Source organism: Dreissena polymorpha, chromosome 15, assembly GCF_020536995.1.
Source record: "Dreissena polymorpha isolate Duluth1 chromosome 15, UMN_Dpol_1.0, whole genome shotgun sequence".
NCBI lineage: Eukaryota > Metazoa > Mollusca > Bivalvia > Myida > Dreissenidae > Dreissena > Dreissena polymorpha.
Genome location: NC_068369.1, coordinates 5,012,035 through 5,034,265, shown reverse-complemented (window position 1 = coordinate 5,034,265; position 22,231 = coordinate 5,012,035). Strand labels below are relative to the sequence as shown.

The 22,231-nt window shown below is 36.5% G+C and overlaps 1 protein-coding gene across 3 annotated transcripts in view; it reads right to left on the bottom strand.

Moving 5' to 3' along the window:
* The window catches only part of LOC127861247 (PHD finger protein 14-like), a 36,221-nt gene that overhangs the window by 8,498 nt on the left and 5,492 nt on the right, over positions 1-22,231 (bottom strand). For all 3 annotated transcript variants that reach the window (XM_052399667.1, XM_052399665.1, XM_052399666.1), the window contains exons 3-18: positions 21,801-21,857; positions 20,030-20,203; positions 19,606-19,724; positions 16,705-16,790; positions 15,274-15,430; positions 14,079-14,134; positions 13,155-13,266; positions 12,404-12,498; positions 10,859-10,901; positions 10,220-10,363; positions 9,354-9,429; positions 8,840-8,934; positions 6,833-6,929; positions 4,677-4,783; positions 3,980-4,069; positions 2,012-2,109 (exon numbers count right to left, since the gene is read on the bottom strand). In XM_052399667.1, the coding sequence (XP_052255627.1) occupies positions 2,012-2,109; positions 3,980-4,069; positions 4,677-4,783; positions 6,833-6,929; positions 8,840-8,934; positions 9,354-9,429; positions 10,220-10,363; positions 10,859-10,901; positions 12,404-12,498; positions 13,155-13,266; positions 14,079-14,134; positions 15,274-15,430; positions 16,705-16,790; positions 19,606-19,724; positions 20,030-20,203; positions 21,801-21,857 (1,606 nt within the window). The remainder of the gene's footprint in view (positions 1-2,011; positions 2,110-3,979; positions 4,070-4,676; positions 4,784-6,832; positions 6,930-8,839; positions 8,935-9,353; positions 9,430-10,219; positions 10,364-10,858; positions 10,902-12,403; positions 12,499-13,154; positions 13,267-14,078; positions 14,135-15,273; positions 15,431-16,704; positions 16,791-19,605; positions 19,725-20,029; positions 20,204-21,800; positions 21,858-22,231) is intronic.

The following is a 22,231-nucleotide window of genomic DNA, read 5'->3' as shown; positions in this document are numbered from 1 at the left end:
GTATGACAGGTGTCACACTTGGCTAGCAAGTGTTGATCATGTGACAGACCACACTTGCCACACCTGCAATCAAACAAATAAGTATGACAGGTGTCACACTTGGCTAGCAGTGTCTGATCATGTGACAGACCAAACTTGCCACACCTGCAATCAAAAAGAGATAGGACAGCAGTGCCCCAGATAAGCTGCGTATCTGCGTCTTTCACCCTGTTAAAATGTTTACAAATGCAAAGAAATGCAATATCATGCGTATTGAAACGCAACCAATTTGACTTTTACGCAAATTCGTCAAATTTTATGTGTACGATACAATAGCTTCGATCGCAAATGCTTTGCTCATTTTAAGTATGTTCTCTTCGGAATTATTAGCGTAATGCGGCGACGCTTTCATTCAGAAAGAGCCTGGATGACGGAGCAGGAAAACAGTCAAAGTTATTCAAACCCTCTGCAGACTAGGTTTCATAGTTAAATAAAGCGTCTAACCAAATTATTTACGACGACATACATGCGTTTTTAATCTGACTTTATCCGTCACTCAAAGTGCATGTATTTGCAAAGCGTCTCTACTTCTAGTTTTTATTACGATGCAAAATAAAAATGTCTTAGAGAGGTTGAAAGACGTCCGCGATTGTTGCGCCAAAATATAAGTCGATCGCTAACTTTTTCAAACCAAGAGAGCAAGAGCCAATAAGTCCTGAATCATTCGTGTTTTCGATTTATTTAAAGTTTAAAGTTTATATTATTGACAGTTTCAAGGATTGAAGATGTTAAGAAACATCAGTTTATTAAATATAATTATGATAGTTTACAGTTTTATTGAATCAATGCAAGTGTGCAGCTTCAACAGAAGTAAAGCAGCAATGATTTTAAGATATGCATTTTTATAACTCATTTCACCCTATTTCAAGAATGAAATCACCCTATTTTTCAAAATCAATAGGTGAAAACCCCATTTCCCAAATAATTATCTGGGTCACTGAGGACAGGTAACAGGTGTCGCACTTGGCTAGCAGGTGTTGATCATGTGACAGACCACACTTTACACACCTGCAATCAAACACACAACACTTAATGACTTAAAGCTCAATGTACTTTCTGCCATGCAATGTTATATGATAAGTAATGTTATGATGATACCTTATATAAATCACTGGTAGGCTTTTGTTGTTGTCTCTCCTGTGATATGTAGATGGGTATTCAATAAACAATTAACATTATGGTAGGTGTTGTCAAAACTCTGTTAAAGGGATCTTTTCACGGTTTGGTAAATTGACAAAATTGAAAAAAGTTGTTTCAGATTCGCAAATTTTCGTTTTAGTTATGATATTTGTGAGGAAACAGTATTACTGAACATTTACCATAGTCCAATATAGCCATTCTATGTATTTTTTGACGATCTGAAAACCTAAAAATTAAAAAGCGTTGCAACGCGAAACGATTGAATAATTTTGAGAGTTCTGTTGTTGTCGTTTAAATTAACGAAACTACGAAGATTGCTTATATAAGGTATAAAATACTTAAACTGTGTATATCCGGCGGAATAGCCGAGAGGGCTAATGCGTTTTTACTTCAGACTAATTCCAGGACTCCAGGGGTCACTGGTTCGAGCCCTGGCACCGGCTACTTCTTTTTCCTTTTTTAAATTTTATTCTTGATTGTTAACTGGAGCTTTTAAGATCCAATGTTCACATTTATCAATATAAAGCATTTAATGACAAACTTCAAAATATGCCAAAATCTGTGAAAAGGCCCCTTTAACACTTTACCAGTTACATATGTTTTTTGAGGCATTTGTATTCCTTCAAAGTTACATTTTATTAAATACCTTCCTTACTAAATTTAAGTTTTAAAGGCTTCATTTCCAACCGCAAGTTACTGATGAGCAGCAAACAGCCTAAAACCTGAACAGACTGCGGGGTACTCGCAGGCTGTTCTGGTTTAATGCTGGTTGCTAAAGCCATTTTCACTTTGCTTCTTATAGGGGAAAGGGTTAAAGGACACAACAACTTACTGCCTGATAACAGCTGTAGGGGATTTCAGCACCTCCATGTTTGTGGCAGGTCTGCATACCTCCTTTTTTTTCTTGAATACTTCTGGAAGAGGCAGGGGCTGAAACCAGTAGACATTTGTTTTTGATTACATCTTTACACTCATATGCAATTTGAAGTAATTGCAGTCCCTTAGAAAAACAATTTAAATTACAGACCTTTCTTACTAGATTCAAGTTAAATGGGTTTCGTTTCAAACCCTGAGATCTAATGAGCACCAAACAGCATAAAATCTGAGCAGACCTTGAGTTTAACACCCACATACTTTGTAGGAGCTAAATACATGTACAAATCTCTTCTTTTCAGAAGACCTTCTTACTTGAATTTCTTTGCTTATAGGGGTATTCCACTACGACCCAATTCCCCACGATTTGTCCCGATTTCCAATATTTTGAGGTTGGAGACATCCGTAGCTCAATTGGCAAAGGTCCTAACTCATTCCTAGCTAGTCGTGGGCCGGTTGTAAGTGATTCCTGCAACTCGTGAGCTCCCAAAAATCGTGGCCAAATTTTAAACATGTTTAAAATTTTGCCAGGACCTCCAAGACTGAATTTAATCGCAGTTGACTCGTAACAGCGTCGTAGTGCGTTCTTGGGCTTCATAATGGAATCTTAGGTAATTTGTGACTAAATCGGGAAATCAGTGATCACGTGATCTGTCTATGAATCAGTTACGACTTTGTCAAGACTCTCACAAGTTCACCCCGAGTGTGTTGAGAGCCCGCTAAGAATCACGCGATTTAGATCAAGACTCTCACGAGTTCACCCGAGTGAGTTGAGAGCCCGCTAAGAATCACGCGATTTAGATCAAGACTCTCACAAGTTCACCCGAGTGAGTTGAGAGCCCGCTAAGAATCACGCGATTTAGATCAAGACTCTCACAAGTTCACCCGAGTGAGTTGAGAGCCCGCTAAGAATCACGCGATTTAGATCAAGACTCTCACGAGTTCACGCGAGTGAGTTGCGAGCCCACTAAGATTCTCCCGATTTAGATCAATATCAATAGATATTGGCACCTAATTCATTAGTATGTTAGGTGAGGCCCTAGCTTAGTCGTGACCGATCTGCATCGTTCGTACTACAGTTGCAGTAGATTCTTACACATCATAATGAAGTCGCAACCGTATTCCCAAGACGTCACCCGAACCCCACGATTCATCGTAACTCAATCGTACCAGTGTAGTAACTGAATCGTAGACTGTCACGAGTCTTCCCGATGCAATAAATGTGATAAATCGGAGCGAATTGTGGGCTTGTTTTCGTAGTGGAATAGGGCCATTAAATACCAACATACACTTTAAATGTAACTAGAGCTTTGTCACAGACGTGACAAATACCCCTACATGCCGCATTGACAAAGAATATTTTGCATTTTGTCTACTTGAATTAGAGAGCGGACAACATGCTTAATGTTTAAAACCCTTTAAGTGACCCCGTGACCTTGTTTTTGACACGGCATGACTCATATTCAAACTTGACCTAGACATCATCTAGATACAACATCTGACCAAGGTTGGTGAAGATGGGATGAAAACTACTTGAATTAGAGAGCGGACACCATGCTCAATGTTTAAAACGCATTAAGTGACCCCGTGACCTAGTTTTCGACCCGACATGACCCATATTCGAACTTGACCTAGACATCACCTAGATACAGCATCTGACCAAGTTTGGTGAAGATCGGATGAAGAAAACTTGACTTAGAGAGTGGACACTTAATACAGACCAACCGACAGACTGACCGACAAGCTCACTCCTATATACCCCCCTAAACTTCGTTTGTGGGGGTATAATAACATTTTCCTAATAGAAATGTCTAACAACTTGTTTTCTAGTTCATTTAAATACCTACTTATGCTTAAGAATAGAAATAATATGTTGTTAGAAATAAACCAACGCCTAAAATTATAAACTAGATATGAAATAGAGAACCTTCTTGCTCATGTCCGACAATAATGACCAAAGGTTTTGCCCCTCATCTCTCAGTCTATGAGCGTCCTCTGAAGTTTTCCCTTTCAGCAACTAGACGATAACAACACTGATATAAACAATCTTAATTTGCATGACATTTTGTTTATACATAAAGATAAATATTAAGCATTTTATACCAGCAATAAATAATAACACCTCCCAAACAATTTTTTACTTGATTGCAATTCTCTATTGTTTCACCAAAAATCAACAACAACCAAGAGACCATTTCTTCCTAAATCAATCTATAAGTCTCAATCTGCATTTTTTGTTATAAATGTAAGAACTTGCTAAACTATTGCTTACATACTTACATGTATGATGAGTGTCATACAAACAAGGAAAGTTCTTCCAAACATCCACTAAGGATGAAAGTGAGTGACATACTGTATCAGGCTGTTTAGACTGAACATGCTTTAAAAAACAAAGATTCATCAATTTGTGTAAATGCAGGTGTGGCAAGTGTCGGCCGCCACATGATCAACACCTTCATTCTGGTTTTTGAGTGACACTTCTCAATTAAACTGTGTCATGTGACATGGTCTTATGCTATATGCAGCCAGCGTAGCTACAGCCTAACACCCATTTTTGCATGACCCGCCTCATAAAGTATCAGGATAACCATATTTAAAAGCAACTTGCCCACTGCTCACACTACCTGGTCATACTGTTGTCTTAGGGCGCTGTCCTGTTTTCGCAGCTTCTCGTTCTGTTTTTCAAGTTCCTTCAAGTCCGCCTTAATCTTGTCTAAGCGTACATTGCGATCTGTGTTACATAATGAAAAGAAGGCAAGAGTTGCATAATAATCCTAGTCACGAGATCAACAAGTTTCTACCTAAAATGTCAATCAATGAGAATGCTTTTAACATTTGCGCTGGATTCCCATTGATTTGGTGTTCAATATACAACTTTTGGCTTAAAAATGTAAATAGTGGGGCCTAAACTACAAGCCCTGCAAATTGGTTCTTTGTCTGTTAGGAGAATATTAAGTTGAAAATTTAACAGCTATTACTATTATAATTTTTTCACTGTTTTTTTGTAAACACCATTGTAAACAACCTAAATGAACACACAAAAAGAAGCCAAGTATGTCACAAGACTAATTAGTTTGTCAATTCATACAATATTGTGGTTTGAAAAAATTTGCACTAAAATTATTGCCATGTACAGTATTTAACAAATATGGTCAATGAATAGTCACTGAATAGTAATCAATAGTTAATGAAAATACAATGAACAAATTATAACTTTATCTTTCTACAACCTTGAATAAATACTTTTGTTTTTTGAAGTTTAACTATTTATTGAGTATGAGGGAAATTATGTTATTTACTTAATTATCTATCAGACAGTATTCCTTACTTGAAATAACAAATTGGCAAGTTACACTATATATCATCTCAAAAAGGGAAATATAAATAAGAAAAAAAGGGTCTTAATTCCATAGGCCTACCAAGGAAATTTGTACAATAGTCCATAGGCCTACCAAGGTGATAAGTACAATAGTCCATAGGCCTAACAAGGTAATAAGTACAATAGTCCATACGCTTACCAAGGTAATAAGTCCAATAGCACATACACTTACAAAGATAATAAGTACAAGAGTCCACAGGCCTACCAAGGTAAAAAGTACAATAGTCCATACACTTACCAAGGCAATAAGTACAATAGTCCATAGGCCAACCAAGTTGATAAGTACAATAGTCCATAGGCCTACAAAGGTGACAAGTACAAAAGTCTATAGACCTACCAAGGTAATCTGTACAATAGTCCATATGCTTACCAAGGTGATATGTACAATAGTCCATTAGCCTACAAAGGTAATAAATACAAAAGTCCATAGGCCAACCAAGTTGATAAGTACAATAGCCCATAGACCTACCAAGGTGATAAGTACAACAGTCCATGAACTTACCCATAAGCACAATAGCCCATACGCTTACCAAGGCAATAAGTAAAATAGTCCATAGGCCTACCAAGGTGATAAGTACAAAAGTCCATAGACCTACCAGGGTAATCTGTGCAATAGTCCATTTGCTTACCAAGATGTTATGTTCAATAGTCAATAGGCCTACAAAGGTAATGAATACAATAGTCCATAGGCCTACTAAGGTGTAAAGTACAATAGTCCATACACTTACTAAGGTAATAAGTACAATAGTACATAAGCCCACCAAGGTAATAAGTACAATAGTCCAAGTTAATAAATACAATAGCCCATAGGCCTACCATGATAATACACACATGTAAATAAAATAGCCCATAGGCCTACCAAGGTAATAAGTGCAATAGTCCATAGACCTATCAAGGTTATAAATACAAAAGTCCATCAGCCTACCAAGGTGATCAGTACACAAGTACATAGGCCTACCAATTAATCAGTACAATAGTTCAAACCTACCAAGGTAAAAAATAAAAAATTCCATAGGCCTACCAAGGTGATCAGTACAATAGTCTATAGGCCTACCAAGGTAATAAATACAAAAGTCCATAGGCCTACCAAGGTGATCAGTTTGACAGTCCATAGACCTACCCAGGTTATAAGTACAATAGTCCATATGCCTACCAAAGTAATCAGTACAATAGTCCATAGGCATACCAAAGTAATCAGTACAAAAGTCCATAGGCATACCGAGGTTATCTGTACACGAGTCCATAGGCCTACCAAGATGCTCAGTACAACAGTCCATAGACCTACCAAGGTAATCAGTACAATAGTCCAAAGGCTTACCAAGGTGAACAATACCATAGTCCATAGGCCTACCTAGGTAATCAATACACAGGCTTACCAAGTACAATAGTCAGTAGACATACCAAGGTAATAAGTAACAAATTCTGCAGACAGGGCTGGACCATTATGGGATTTCTTCCTTTCTTGTTGTTTCTCTGTAGTGTGAACCACATGTGTGGACTGAAATAAAGAAGAAACTGTAAGGCAGAGACAGACAGTTAGAAAGAACAGTGTACACATAAAACAACGTCTATTCCAGGTACACTGTAAGCTGCAGCAAAGATATGAATCTCACTCTAGGAGAAACAGGCTTAATGCATGTGGGACAAGTAAGGCTTATTAGGGAAGACACTATCAGGCTTAATGCATGTGGGACAAGTAAGGCTTATTAGGGAAGACACTATCAGGCTTAATGCATGTGGGACAAGTAAGGCTTATTAGGGAAGACACTATAAGGCTTAATGCATGTGGGACAAGTAAGGCTTATTAGGGAAGACACTATCAGGCTTAATGCATGTGGGACAAGTAAGGCTCATTAGGGAAGACACTATCAGGCTTAATGCATGTGGGACAAGTAAGGCTTATTAGGGAAGACACTATAAGGCTTTATGCATGTGGGACAAGTAAGGCTTATTAGGGAAGACACAATTAGGCTTAATGCATGTGGGACAAGTAAGGCTTATTAGGGAAGACACTATAAGGCTTAATGTATGTGGGACAAGTAAGGCTTATTAGGGAAGACACTATAAGGCTTAATGCATGTGGGACAAGTAAGGCTCATTAGGGAAGACACTATCAGGCTTAATGCATGTGGGACAAGTAAGGCTTATTAGGGAAGACACTATCAGGCTTAATGCATGTGGGACAAGTAAGGCTTATTAGGGAAGACACTATAAGGCTTAATGCATGTGGGACAAGTAAGGCTTATTAGGGAAGACACTATAAGGCTTAATGCATGTGGGACAAGTAAGGCTCATTAGGGAAGACACTATCAGGCTTAATGCATGTGGGACAAGTAAGGCTTATTAGGGAAGACACTATAAGGCTTTATGCATGTGGGACAAGTAAGGCTTATTAGGGAAGACACAATTAGGCTTAATGCATGTGGGACAAGTAAGGCTTATTAGGGAAGACACTATAAGGCTTAATGTATGTGGGACAAGTAAGGCTTATTAGGGAAGACACTATAAGGCTTAATGCATGTGGGACCAGTAAGGCTCATTAGGGAAGACACTATCAGGCTTAATGCATGTGGGACAAGTAAGGCTTATTAGGGAAGACACTATCAGGCTTAATGCATGTGGGACAAGTAAGGCTTATTAGGGAAGACACTATAAGGCTTAATGCATGTGGGACAAGTAAGGCTTATTAGGGAAGACACTATAAGGCTTAATGCATGTGGGACAAGTAAGGCTCATTAGGGAAGACACTATCAGGCTTAATGCATGTGGGACAAGTAAGGCTTATTAGGGAAGACACTATCCACTTTTAAGAAATGTTTCATTTAAAGTAGGTCTCTTCAACGAAAATCCAGTCTAGGCAGAATTTGTGATAAGCATGTGTTGGCTGATCTGGGACAACAATTTATGCATATGCATTAAGCATGATTTTCATAGAGTGCATCTTTTCATTTTATGAATTATCATAACCTTAAAGCAAAACAAGTAAAACTTGCTATTATGTATCAAGCCACATCCTGTCATATCACAGACACAACACAACATGCATAGAACATTTAAGTACAGCTATCCACATACACACCACACAATGCATAGAACATTTAAGTACAGCTAGCCACAGACACATCACACAATGCATAGAACATTTAACTACAGCTAGCCACAGACACATCACACAATGCATAGAACATTTAAGTACAGCCATCCATTACAGAGTGAACATCCTAAAACAAGGGTTCATCAGCTAACTACTGTATTTTATATTGAAATGCAAAGCAGACACAATAGCTTTAAGCTCAATCATTATATAAATATCAAAGACAGTAATCATGGCACCTGGTAGGGAGTGGTAGACAACCATGACCAAAGAGGGGCAACAGTTTTGTGCTTAACCATTCCTGTTTATCCTACCTGTGTTATAAGACCCATAAGCTCTGCCTTCCTCAACATTTTCTTCACAACTGAGGGACTTGACGTCAGAAATCGAACCAGCTTTTGTGGAGGAACTGAAAATAGCAAAACACTTTTCAAGCATGAGGTGGAAAACTTGGCTGAAAGCATCTGCTTTAATGACTTCAGACCTTGCAGTAAACACAGGCTGCACCGGGAATGCACTTTCCAGCATCAGCGGCTTTAGGTTTAAGAAACATTTTTCTGAAACAGAAAATAAAAGAGAAAAGTGACGTCCCCGTGCCTTTTCCTATGGAAATCACAAGATCCTGGGAAATACTTTATGAGGAGATGCATTATACATGTATCTAGTTTTCCCCATGACAGGCATCATATAAGTGATAATACAAAGTTCTACCATATTTTGATATTGACATTTTGAAACAAAGCCCACAGTACTATCCTTGGGAAGTATATTTAATCCTGTAATGTTGACACAAGATGACCAGTTGCAGAGGGGCAATTTTTTCCCTACCCCAAGATGGAGGTCTTGCAGCCTTAGAGATGCTGTACTTCTGTCTGTGCCTCATCAACTTCCGTCGGAATCGGGCCTATACGGAATATAATTTGATATAATAATTATATATCAATTGATACGTTTTAACAACAGTTTCATCAATTCTAAATGGAAAAGGGCCTTTCGATAACAGAAAAAGATTTAATTTAATAATACTTTTTCATTAAATTTATATGGAAATAGGGTAATTGTTCAAAGATTTTTTTGTAAATAATACTGTCATGAAGTTCAACTAAACATAGGCATATCTTTGAAATAAATGTTTCGTACATTGTTGAATAAAATAGTCTCAATATGTGGAAGATTTAAAGTGCAAAATTTAAAGCTTCTTCTACAACAAACAAATAAACAACAAAGAATTCAAACATTTTCCCTTTTTTAATGCTATGAAAGTGGTAGTTGTGATTAGACATTACTATTGAACACCCACAAACACTATAAGGGGCCCTTTAGCACATAGAACGTGGTGGCATAATCCATTTTAATTGTTTACTCATTTGTTTAAAATCTTGTCCAAAACAACCATAGGTAGTACAGGAAGGCCAAGAGATCAATGTTTTTTTACTAATTAAACCCTTTCTGCCTCACAAGCAAAGTGAAAATGGCTATATGCAACCAGCGCAAAACGAGAACAGCCTAAGAGTAACTTAGAGTCTGTTCATGTTTTATGCTCTTTGCTTCTCGTCAGGATCCTAGGCTTTGAAATGTAGCCTTTAAAACTTGAACCTATTAAAAAGGTCTGAAATTTAATTTTATTTTGTACTGGACTACAAAAGCGTCAAAGTGTGTATCTTAGTGGTAAAGGGTTAATCTTGCACACTGACCTTTTCCTTTTCCTCTTGTTTCTCCACATTGTCAGCATGATGCTTCATGTGGCTCTGTATAGCCAGGTAGTTGCGTCGCTTGGCTCGGCTCGTCATCTTGTCCGCATGCAGCTTGCAGTACGCATAGAATGGGTCCGCAATGTCCTGGGCAGGCAACAAGATGATTGTTTTTTGTTGTTGTTGTTGACTTTAACAGTCATTCAGTTGTATCACAGCAATCAGTTGGATTTCAGTAAAAACAATTATTTTGTAGTTGAAACACATTTTAAAATAATTTAAAAATGGGCAGATTTAAACACATTTGTTTGGCCCTAGGTCCTTTTCACACTTCCGAGGCCTTTACAACTTTGGGCCTTTTTTACTTGGTGGTGTCTTAAACTTGCACCCATAAGTTAACCATCTGACACTTTTCCTGGATAAGTTGGCTCACAGTTAAAAAGTCCACATACTAAACACATACTACACTATTTTTATCTGCTAATGTATACTACCATTAGTAACTTATGCCAGTAAGTGACAACTGATCTGAATGTATAAGACTTTTGCAGAGCCTGGTGGTATACATTAGCAGATAGAAATTTGCATAATTTATAGTTATTATTACACATTCAGTAAATATATTCATAGCTTCAGCTTTACCTCATCAGGGGACGCTTCTGACAATAAACCATTCCTCTGTGCACTGAAAGAACAAATACATGTTTTAAAACATGTGAAAAAGGACGACAGCAAGATGGTGCAGAACAGCAAAACAAAGATCCTATGTGGTTTAATCCAGGTGATTTTTACTCATGTGTCCTATGTATTTCATGCACTAAAATCACTTAAAAACACTGTTTCTAATCAAATGAATCTGCAAAAAAGTCAGGGCAAATTTTTATTATGCAACCAGCTTCCTATTTCTGCTATACATGTACCAAATCTACTCAACTGCATAGCGTAAGTAAGTGCAGCATATAGCGTGCATGAAAACAGATACAAACTCCAAACTCGTCCCAATTTATTAATCTGCATCTTTTTAAAACTTAACATGTTTATATACTGTTATAATGTTTGTTAGTCAAAAAATAATTTGACTCAAAATTCTTGGGACCCTTTGATTTTTTTTTCAGAACATACATATCCACAGGAACCAACTTAAACAATCCTAAAAATATTGCTATACCTATTTGAATTACTATTCTAATAGCAATGCAATATTGTGTACATTCTTAGTGTTAAATGACCCATAAATAAAGTAAGGACCAGTGCTTACTTTGTCTGAATATTTGCTTTGTCAGTTTAAAATAAATTCAATAAAATCGAATTTTAGCTAGTTACACCTTCAGACAATACATCTTTATAAAGTAGTCAAAACTAACAAACAAGTAAATTTTGGTAAAGATTAGTATCCCAAACTTTGTAGAAGTCAGAACTAACAGACGAGTAGATTTTGGTAAAATCAGTATTCCAAACTTTGAAGAAGTCAGAACTAACAAACAAGTAGATTTTTTTTAAATCAGTATTCCAAACTTTGAAGAAGTCGGCACTAACATACAAGTAGATTTGGTAAAGATCCGTATCCCAAACTTTGAAGCCGTCAGAACAAACAAACAAGTAGATTTTGGTAAAGATCAGTATTCAAAACTTTGAAGAAGTCTGAACTAACATACAAGTAGATTTTGGTAAAGATCAGTATTCTAAACTTTGAAGACGACAGAACTAACAATCAAGTGCACTTTGGTAAAGATCACTATTCCAAACTTTGATAATTGGAAAGATCAAAAGAGCCAAATAAAATAAGTAGATTGTCCAAGGCCACAAAACACTAATAGAGGGAGTTAAAACAAGAGATTGCCAAGCAATATGGTCCCTTACTGGTGAAACTCCACCATTGTCAGTAATTTTTTTTTATATATTTGTTGACAACCAGAATTTTTGACATAGGAACAAAATGAAATGACATGCATAATCTCCATATTGCCATCTATCCATGTTTCAAGTTTCATGAAAAAATATGAAGAACTTTTTAAGTTATTGCAGGATCCAGAAAAGTGTGGCAGACTGACTGACTGACTGACGGACGGACTGACGAACTGACTGACTGACTGATGGACGGACAGACAGATGGATTGCAAACCATAAGTCCCCTTCGGTTTCACCGGTAGGGGACAACAAGGGTCCCAGATTACAAAAGTTACATACCATGTGACATGAAAGAAGCTCCGGCACATGCCAGCGTCACAGCTGATGCACACTCCAGTTCTAGAGAACCTGGAGTCCTCACACAATGAACACTCCTAGGGGGAAAAAAAGTGTGACTTCAACAATTTTTGTTGTGATCAATATAAGAGCTTTACGTAATTTTATTGTGTGAAAGTCAGTGAGCTTTTGATAAGTTTGCTGTGAAAAATCTGTGAATTTTAACAGTTTTGTATGCGATGCCATTAGCAGGACAAGGGTTTCATGAAGGCGACGGAAATAAAAACATGCTTGTGAATTGGGTTTTGTAATAATTTAGCTTAACTTTCTCAAGAGAAGCAATCTAGCTTTCCTTTATTTAAGGCATTTATTAAATTATCATATGTACCTGGGCAGTCATAAATTTCAGTTGATTTGTACAAATCTTAAATAATTTTAATACTAATTTATAATATATTAAATGAAGAAATTACATTAGCATTCACACAGAATGAAAAATATGAGCCATGCTATGTGAAAACAAAACTTAATGCATGTACATATTGTATCATCTGCACAGGCTAATCAGGGGTGACAATGTCCGCTTTGTGGAATTATTCATTTAAAGAAAGTCTCTTCTAAATGTAAATCCAGTCCAGGTTGAAAGTGTTGTCACTGATTAGTCCGTGCAGACCGCAAAATACTAATACGGAACCATTTATGCTCAGTTTTCTCAGAGTGTGGCTTTAATAGAACATAAATCCAAAACCCTTACTCTAAGTCCCCACTTGGAGTATGGCATTTCAAACAGGGTGACAGGTGACAGTTTGTCCACGTCTCCAAATGCTACCCCTGGGGTGTAAAGGGCACACACTAGGTGGACCCATCTACAGAGGGCAAAAAAATATGTCATTATTGGTAACCATTTACAGAGGGGAGAGAAATCATGTCATTATTGGGAATCATCTACAAAGGGGAGAGAAATCATGTCATTATTGGGAATCATCTACAAAGGGCTAAAAAATCATATAATTATAGGGAACCATCTACGAAGGGAGGGAAATCATGTCATAATTGGAAACATACAGAGGGGAGAGAAATCATATCATTATTCGGAACTATCTACAGAGGAGAGAGATATCATTGTCATTATTGGGAAAGATGGGACATGTAGGGAAGAGAAATCCTGTCTTAATTGGGAACCATCTACAGAGAGGAGAGAATTTATGTAATTATTGGGAGCCATCAACCGAGGTGAGAGAAATCATGTCATTATTGGGAACCATCTATAAAGAGTAGAGAAATCATGTCATTATTTGGAACCATCTACAGACAGGAGAGAAATCATGTGATTGATTATTGGGAACCATCAGCAGAGGGGAAAGAAATGATGTCATTATTGTGAACCATCTACCATGGGGAGAGAAATCATGGCATTTTTGGTATAGATGAAACAGGGGAGAGAAATCATGTCTTTATTGGTAACCATCAAACGAGAGGAGAGAATTCATGTAATTTAATATTGGAAAAGATTAAACATATAGGGCAGAGAAATCATGTAATTATTGAGAACCACTTGATATAAGTTTATTAGGGTCATGGCGAAAACAGGCACCTGCATGAGTTATGCTTTTAACTGTTGCTATAATTTCCTACACCCATCATACCCTCAAACACACACAATATATTAAGTACTTACTTTCCAGCATCAGTTTCTTTGAATATTCCACCCTCATTAGGACACAGTTCACAGTCCTGCAATGCATGTTATTGTACATTATTTATAAAATCACCCTATTCGAATAGAAAAGCAATAGTAATTCATATTACAAGTTGATGGTAGGTACCCAGACTTTTTCAACGGCCTGACCGGTGGATATGTACAATAAAAACAAGATATGTGTTTGTCAGAAACACTATGTCCCCTTCTGCGCCGCTTTGAAGCAATATATTTGACCTTTGACCTTGAAGGATGACCTTGGCCTTGACCATTCACCACTCAAAAGGTGCAGCTCAATGAGAAACACATGCATGCCAAATATGAAGTAGCTTTCTTCAATATTGCAAAAGTTATGGCAAAATGTTAAAGTTGGAGCACACAAACCAACCAACCAACCAACATACAGGGCAAAAACAATATGTCCCCCACTATAGTGGTGGGGGACATAAAAAAAATAATTAAAGTTCACCTTATATAAAGAAGATACACGCTCCTTAAATTTTATCAAGACAGTTCATAGATAAAAGGAATACTCAGATCTGTTTCGTAAATCCCGCAAATGCTAAGGACTTTATTTACAATATAATGACTTCTGGCTAAAACTAGATTTGGTCAAAGTTTTTGAGGAATACCCACAATCCTTAATGTTTTAAAACGTAGAAAGAACAAAAGTTATCGAAATTCGTAGTTAAAACATAAAGAACACTTTAATATCTTAATGAGGGTCATAAAAATTGTGCTTGCGCAACATCATATTCTAAGAAACCATGCATGCATTTTTTTAATGTTGTACATTGAAAAGTGTAGAAAGACTTTGTAAGACAAATTTTTGTCTCCAAAGGGACCGAGAGACAGAAATGAATCCAGTATACTCCCTCTGCTTTGTTGCAAGGTGTAAATACCATTGATTGCATGTGACAATTACTGCATCATTGTTTTTTGTAAAATTTGTGGACATTCCTAATGCTAAAAAGTATATACCAAACGGCTCCAAATTAAAAGTTACTATTTTTTTTAATGCATTTAAAAAAAAACAACACAACATTTAGTTCATTTTCCTATACAGCTCTATGGTCAAACCTTATTTTATAATATTGACAACACTTATTCCCAATAAAAGGGGCCTGGCCCTACTCCAAAAATGGTGAAAAAATAAACCATGCTGTATACTCACTGGTTTCACTCCAGCCTTGCAGGCATCACAGAACCAGGGCTCTGTGCTGGCAGATGAGTCCGTGCTGGCTGTTGATTGGCTGTCACTGATACCATAGCAACCCTCATGTACAGCAACCCCGCAGTTGTCACACTCCACGATTTCATCATCTGCCTCACTAAAATCAATGACAATTTCATGGCGTATGCCAAAATATTGAATAAAACTGCATTACACAATAAGCTGTAACTTTCTATGTATTAAACATATAAATAGGCAAATATTTAGCAGTATTGTAAATGATTTACGCAAGAAATGTATTTCTGATAAAGACAAATTGTTTAACCTAAATGTAGCATAAGACTGACCCTGTTAAAGGAATTGATTAAAATTTGAATGATAAATATATAACAACTTGTCAAGGTATGGCCAAAGTTTAGAAGTTTTTATCAATACTAAATGGTAGATGCATTCAAAAGTTATAACAGTTTCATGTGGATGCACCATATGACAAGGGACAAAATTGTCACAAAACCAGGTTTTCATTGTGAAAAAAAAATCTGATAAAGGGAGAAAACTCAAACTGAACTTTTGAAATGACCAAAAAAAATTAACCCCCTTTGTAAGTTTTTTTTTTTTTTTTAATCTATTTTTAGTCGTGGCGACCTTGACATTGGAGATATTGACGTGATTCTTTCGTGGGACACACTGTCCCATGATGGTGAACAAATGTGCCAAATGATTTTAAAATCTCACAATGAATGACATAGTTATGGCCAGGACAAGCTCATTTATGGCCATTTTTGACCTTTGAACTCAAAGTGTGACCTTGACCTTGGAGATATCGACGTAATTATTTCGCGCGACACACCGTCCAATGATGGTGAACAAATGTGCCAAATGATTTTAAAATCTGACGATGAACGACATAGTTATGGCTCGGACAAGCTCATTTATGGCCATTTTTGACCTTTGAACTCAAAGTGTGACCTTGACCTTGGAGATATCGACGTAATTATTTCGCGCGACACACCGTCCAATGATGGTGAACAAATGTGCCAAATGATTTTAAAATCTGACAATGAACGACATAGTTATGGCCCGGACAAGCTTATTCCGCCAGCCCGCCAGCCAGCCCGCCAGCCCGCCCGCATTCGCCAATCTAATAACCAGTTTTTTCCTTCGGAAAACCTGGTTAAAAATACCAGGTCAGTGGGAATATTTTAATACATACATGTTTTCATTCCTTAATAAACACATATTGGCCCAAAATAAGGAAGCATGTCTTGTTTCCCAGGCTTGGCTGAAATGTGTTTGAATACAGCAGCTTCAAATTGGTACTATATAGCTTCTGTTGCAGACTGTACAGGCTAATCTGGGACGTTACTTTACCTACATGCATTTCGCCCCATTTTCCCAGACAGTCTTATTTTGTTCAATAAATGTCTATACCTGATGTCTCCCAGACAGATACAGCAGATGAGCACTTTCATTGGTCGAGAACTGGATGAATCTTCAGCATTTGTTTCATTGAGAACCTGTATAGGGAAATGTTGAAATTAATTCAGTGATCATAAATCTCAAAATTAATTCAGTTAACATAAATCTTACAATTAATAAAGTAAAAATAAATCTTAAGATCAATTCAGTCAACATAAATGTGGTGATTTATTCAGTCTACACACATCGTGTCATTAATTCAGTCCACATACATCGTGTCATTTAATTCAGTCAACATAAATCTTTTGATTAATTCAGTCAACGTAAATATTGTCATAATACACTCTACATTAATCTTGTGTTGTATTCAGTCAACGTTAATCTTGTGTTGTATTCAGTCAACATAAATCTGGTGATAAATTCAGTTCACAAAAATCTTTTAATAAATTTGGTCAACATTAACAAAAGTCATCATTAAACTTATTATTAATTCTGTCATCATAAATTGTGCAATTTATTCTGTCATCATAAATCTTGTGATTTTTTCAGTCAACATAAATCTTGCAAATAATTATGTCAACATAAATCTTGCTTTCAATTCATTCAACATAATATTGCAATATATTCAGTCAACATATTTTTTTTAATTTATTCAGTAAAAAAAACCACCTAGCTATACATATCAAGCCTTTAACCTTTAACTACGATTTGAAATTAAATTAAACAAATTTAAATTAAATTGATTTATTTGACGGACAATTCTTTAAAAAACAAGAGATGTGTTCGTCAGAAACACAATGCCCCCTATTGCGCCGCTTTGAATTATTATTATTTTTAACCTTTGACCTTGAAGGATGACCTTGACCTTGAACTTCCACCACTCAAAATGTGCAGCTTAATGAGAACACCGCTTTGAATTTTTATTTTTATTTTTTTAAACTTTGACCTTGAAGGATGACCTTGACCTTGAAGGATGACCCTGACCTTGAAATTCCACCACTCAAAATGTGCAGCTTCATGATAACGCCGCTTTGAATTTTTTATATTTTTTTGTACCTTTGACCTTGAAGGATGACCTTGACCTTGAAGGATGACCTTGACCTTGAACTTCGACCACTAAAAATGTGCAGCTTCATGAGAACGCCGCTTTGAATTTTTTTTTTTTGACCTTTGACCTTGAAGGATGACCTTGACCTTGAACTTCAACCACTAAAAATGTGCAGCTTCATGAGATACACATGCATGCCAAATATCAAGTTGCTATCTTCAATATTGACAAAGTTATGGCCAATGTTAAAGTTTTCGGACGGACAGACGCCATATATTTGATGTTTGACCTTAAATGGATGATGACTTTGACCTTCACCTTTCACCAGTTAAAATGTTCAGCTCCATGAGATACATATGCATGCCAAATATCAAGTTGCTATCTTCAATAGTGAAAAAGTTATGGCCAATGTTAAAGTTTACGGACGGACAGACGCCATATATTTGACATTTGACCTTGAAGGATGACCTTCACCTTCACCTTTCACCACTGAAAATGTGCAGCTCCATGAGATGCACATGCATGCCAAATATCGAGTTGCTATCTTCAATATTGAAAAAGTTATGGCCAATGTTAAAGTTTTCGGACGGACAGACGCCATAAATTTGACAATTGACCTTGAAGGATGACCTTGACCTTTCACCACTCAAAATGTGCAGCTCCATGAGATACACATGCATGCCAAATATCAAGTTGCTATCTTCAATAGTGAACAAGTTATGGCCAATGTTAAAGTTTTTGGACGGACGGACAGACGCAATATATTTGACATTTGACCTTGAAGGATGACCTTGACCTTCACCTTTTACCACTCAAAATGTTCAGCTCCGTGAGATACACATGCATGCCAAATATCAAGTTGCTATTTTCAATATTGAAAAAGTTATGGCTAATGTTAAAGTTTTTGGACGGACAGACACCATAAATTTGACATTTGACCTTGAAGGATGACCTTGACCTTTCACCACTCAAAATGTGCAGCTCCATGAGATACACATGCATTCCAAGTATCAAGTTGCTATCCTCAATAGTGAATAGTTATGGTCAATGTTAAAGTTTTTTTCAGACGGACGGACAGACTGACTGACATACTGACACACTGACATACTGACGGACAGTTCAACTGCTATATGCCACCCTACCGGGGGCATAAAAAAACAACACTGCATATTTAGTATTTAAGTGTTTTAAGAAATTCATTCGAGATATCTAATACTATGCAATTGTAATCACTCAACAAACTACATACACTTCAACACCGTTATTTCGAACACCGATAATCCGAAGTCACCGTTATTTCGAAGTATTTTTCCGGTCCCGAATTTGGTTCTTCTTTGTTTAATGTAAAGAGTTCAGTGTTCAGTGTTCAGAGAGACATCGCGTCTTATTTTCAAAAAATGTTAATACATTTCCGAAAACGTATTCATCTGTATTTACATGTATGACAATTTGTGCTATTCGTTATATTTAATATGGTCTGATAATTTGTGCTATTCGTTATATTTTATATGTTCTGATAATAAGTGCATATTCATTATATTTAATATGTTCTGTACTTAGAGAAAACCTAAAAAGAAGAACAAGAATCGTTTTATTCCTTCGTTTGTTACAAGAAGAAATCTATTGCCATCTGACTAGTTTACGTTTTTAGGTAAACCAATTATTAATAGTAGCGTGTAACCGAACCATGCGAATTCCACAACGTTTTATTATTACAGAATCAATTAAGTCGTCTGTCAAATGTTTATTTCGAATTATCGTTAATTCGAAGTTTTTTTAATGGTCCCGACGCATTCGAAATAACGGTGTTGAAGTGTACATTGAATTTTAGATTAAGAAAGGGAAGAACAGAAAGACTAAAATACCTTTTTAACCTCTGGGGATCTTATGCGCATTTTCTCAGCATGTTTCTGTATTCCCTTAGAACTTTGCTTTTGCTTTTTCTTTGGAACATAGTCTTCATCATCATCATCGTCATCACTGTCTACAATGGTGCGCTTATTTTTGTTACACCAGAGTGTACAAGTCTCGGTAGATTTAATTACAAATTGTTTGAATGTTACTTAAAGCCAGATCTATGCAAGTAATAAACTGTGACATTCAAAATTCTCATTCAAGAAAAATGACTTTGATTAACATAAGCCACAAATTTTATTTGCAAGTAAGTTGATCTAATAACACAGTTTAGAATTGCGTTTAATGGGATTTAAAAAGCACAGACAAATAATTAGAAAGTTATGTCAAATTTCTTCGAATAACTGTAAACATTTAATTTGAAAAGATACCTACTTATGCAATCAAAGTAATTTCTTTTGGGTTTTCCAAAATTTTCATCACTGGCTTCATCATCACTGTCATCACCATCATCATCATCATCAGATGATTCTTCCCCTTCCTCTTCATCTGTATCATCATTGCTGGATTCACTCACTTTGTCTTCCTCTTTACCACCATCCGAACCGTCTTTTATGCAAAAATAATATAAGATACTATAATAACATGTAATTTCATGGGAAAATTTACCTAAGATTTTATTAAAGAGCTGGGTAACAAACATCTTATATTTTTGAAGAACGTCGTAACATAAAACTTTGAATTTTTTAAAGATTAATTATGACATAGTTTTTTTAATGAAATTTATTGTTGTGAATGACAAACAATAAACAAGGGCTGTTTGTAAAACATGCATGCCCCCCATATGGGCTGTCCGTTTTAGTGGCAGCCATTGTGTGAATACGATTTTTGTCACTGTGACCTTGACCTTTGACCTAGTGACCTGAAAATCAATAGGGGTCATTTGCGAGTCACGATCAATGTACCTATGAAGTGTCATGATCCTAGGCAAAACCGTTCTTGAGTTATCATCCGAAAATCATTTTACTATTTCGGGTCACCGTGACCTTGACCTTTGACCTTGTGACCTCAAAATCAATAGGGGTCATCTGCAAGTCATTATCAATCTACCTATGAAGTTTCATGATCCTAGGCGTATGCGTTCTTGAGTTATCATCCGAAAACGATTTTACTATTTTGGGTCACCGTGACCTTGACCTTTGACCTAGTGACCTCAAAATCAATAGGGGTCATCTGCGAGTCATGATCAATCTACCTATGAAGTTTCATGATCCTAGGTGTATGCGTTCTTAAGTTATCATCCGGAAACCATTTTACTATTTCGGGCACCGTGACCTTGACCTTTGACCTAGTGACCTCAAAATCAATAGGGGTCATCTGCAAGTCATGATCAATCTACCCATGAAGTTTCATGATCCTAGGCGTATGCGTTCTTGAGTTATCATTCAAAAACCATTTTACTATTTCTGGTCACCGTGACCTTGACCTTTGACCTAGTGACCTCAAAATCAATAGGGGTCATCTGCGAGTCATGATCAATGTACCTATGAAGTTTTATGATCCTAGGCCCAAGCATTCTTGAGTTATCGTCTGACAACTACCTGGTGGACGGACCGACAGACCGACCGACCGACATGAGCAAAGCAATATACCCCCTCTTCTTCGAAGGGGGGCATAAATATCTACATAATTGTTTCAGATATACACATAATTGTTCCAGATATATAGCAAACTTAAAGTGGAAAATGACAAACGTTTGTTGCATCATTTATGATACACATACAGCTAAGTTAGGCATGACCATTTCTATTTTAACATTGACATACCCGGTAGGTATAAAAGTTCACAAGCTTAATGTTTCATCACTATTGCACTAACATGCAACACAAAGATGAACATACATGATATAGGGGTTTCATTAAGTAAATGACAAGCCTTGATAAATACCCTACAGTACAGGTATCTCACCCGTTTGATTTGTGGGACATACAATTGCAGCTTGGTTCTTTTCTTTACAATATACATGTAATACTTAATGAAAAGTAGTTGTTAATTGTGATAAGTTGATTTTTTATAATAAAAATAAAACTTTGATTAAAAATGTAACTATTAAAGATAGGTCAAACAGCACTTCAGCAGTTACTTTGTTCATCAATATCTGTATTATACTCAGTATTTTAACATGCTATTGGTGCATGGATATTACCATTATTTGAATCATGTTTTGACGAATCTTTGTCATCTTCCTGATCTTCACTCATATCTGAAAAAGATATTCATGAGAATTTACTCTAACTTCATAAGCCAGCATCTTTAACCCTTTGCATGCTGGGAAATTTGTTGTCTGCAAAAATGTCGTCTGCTGAATTTCTAAAATTAGCATTTTCTTCGATTTTTTTCAAAGAATACTATCAGAATAGCAAACAGTTTGGATCCTGATGAGACGCCACATGTTGTGGCGTCTCATCTGGACCCAAACTGTTTGCAAAGGCCTTCAAAATTCAGTTCCAGCACTGAAAGAGTTAACTAGTTTCATAAATTATACAGTCAATGCATTTCATATAATTTTAGATGTCTGCCTTTTCTTTATAATGTGAAAGGGTGTTTTGACAGTTCAAACTATAAATAGCGTCATTC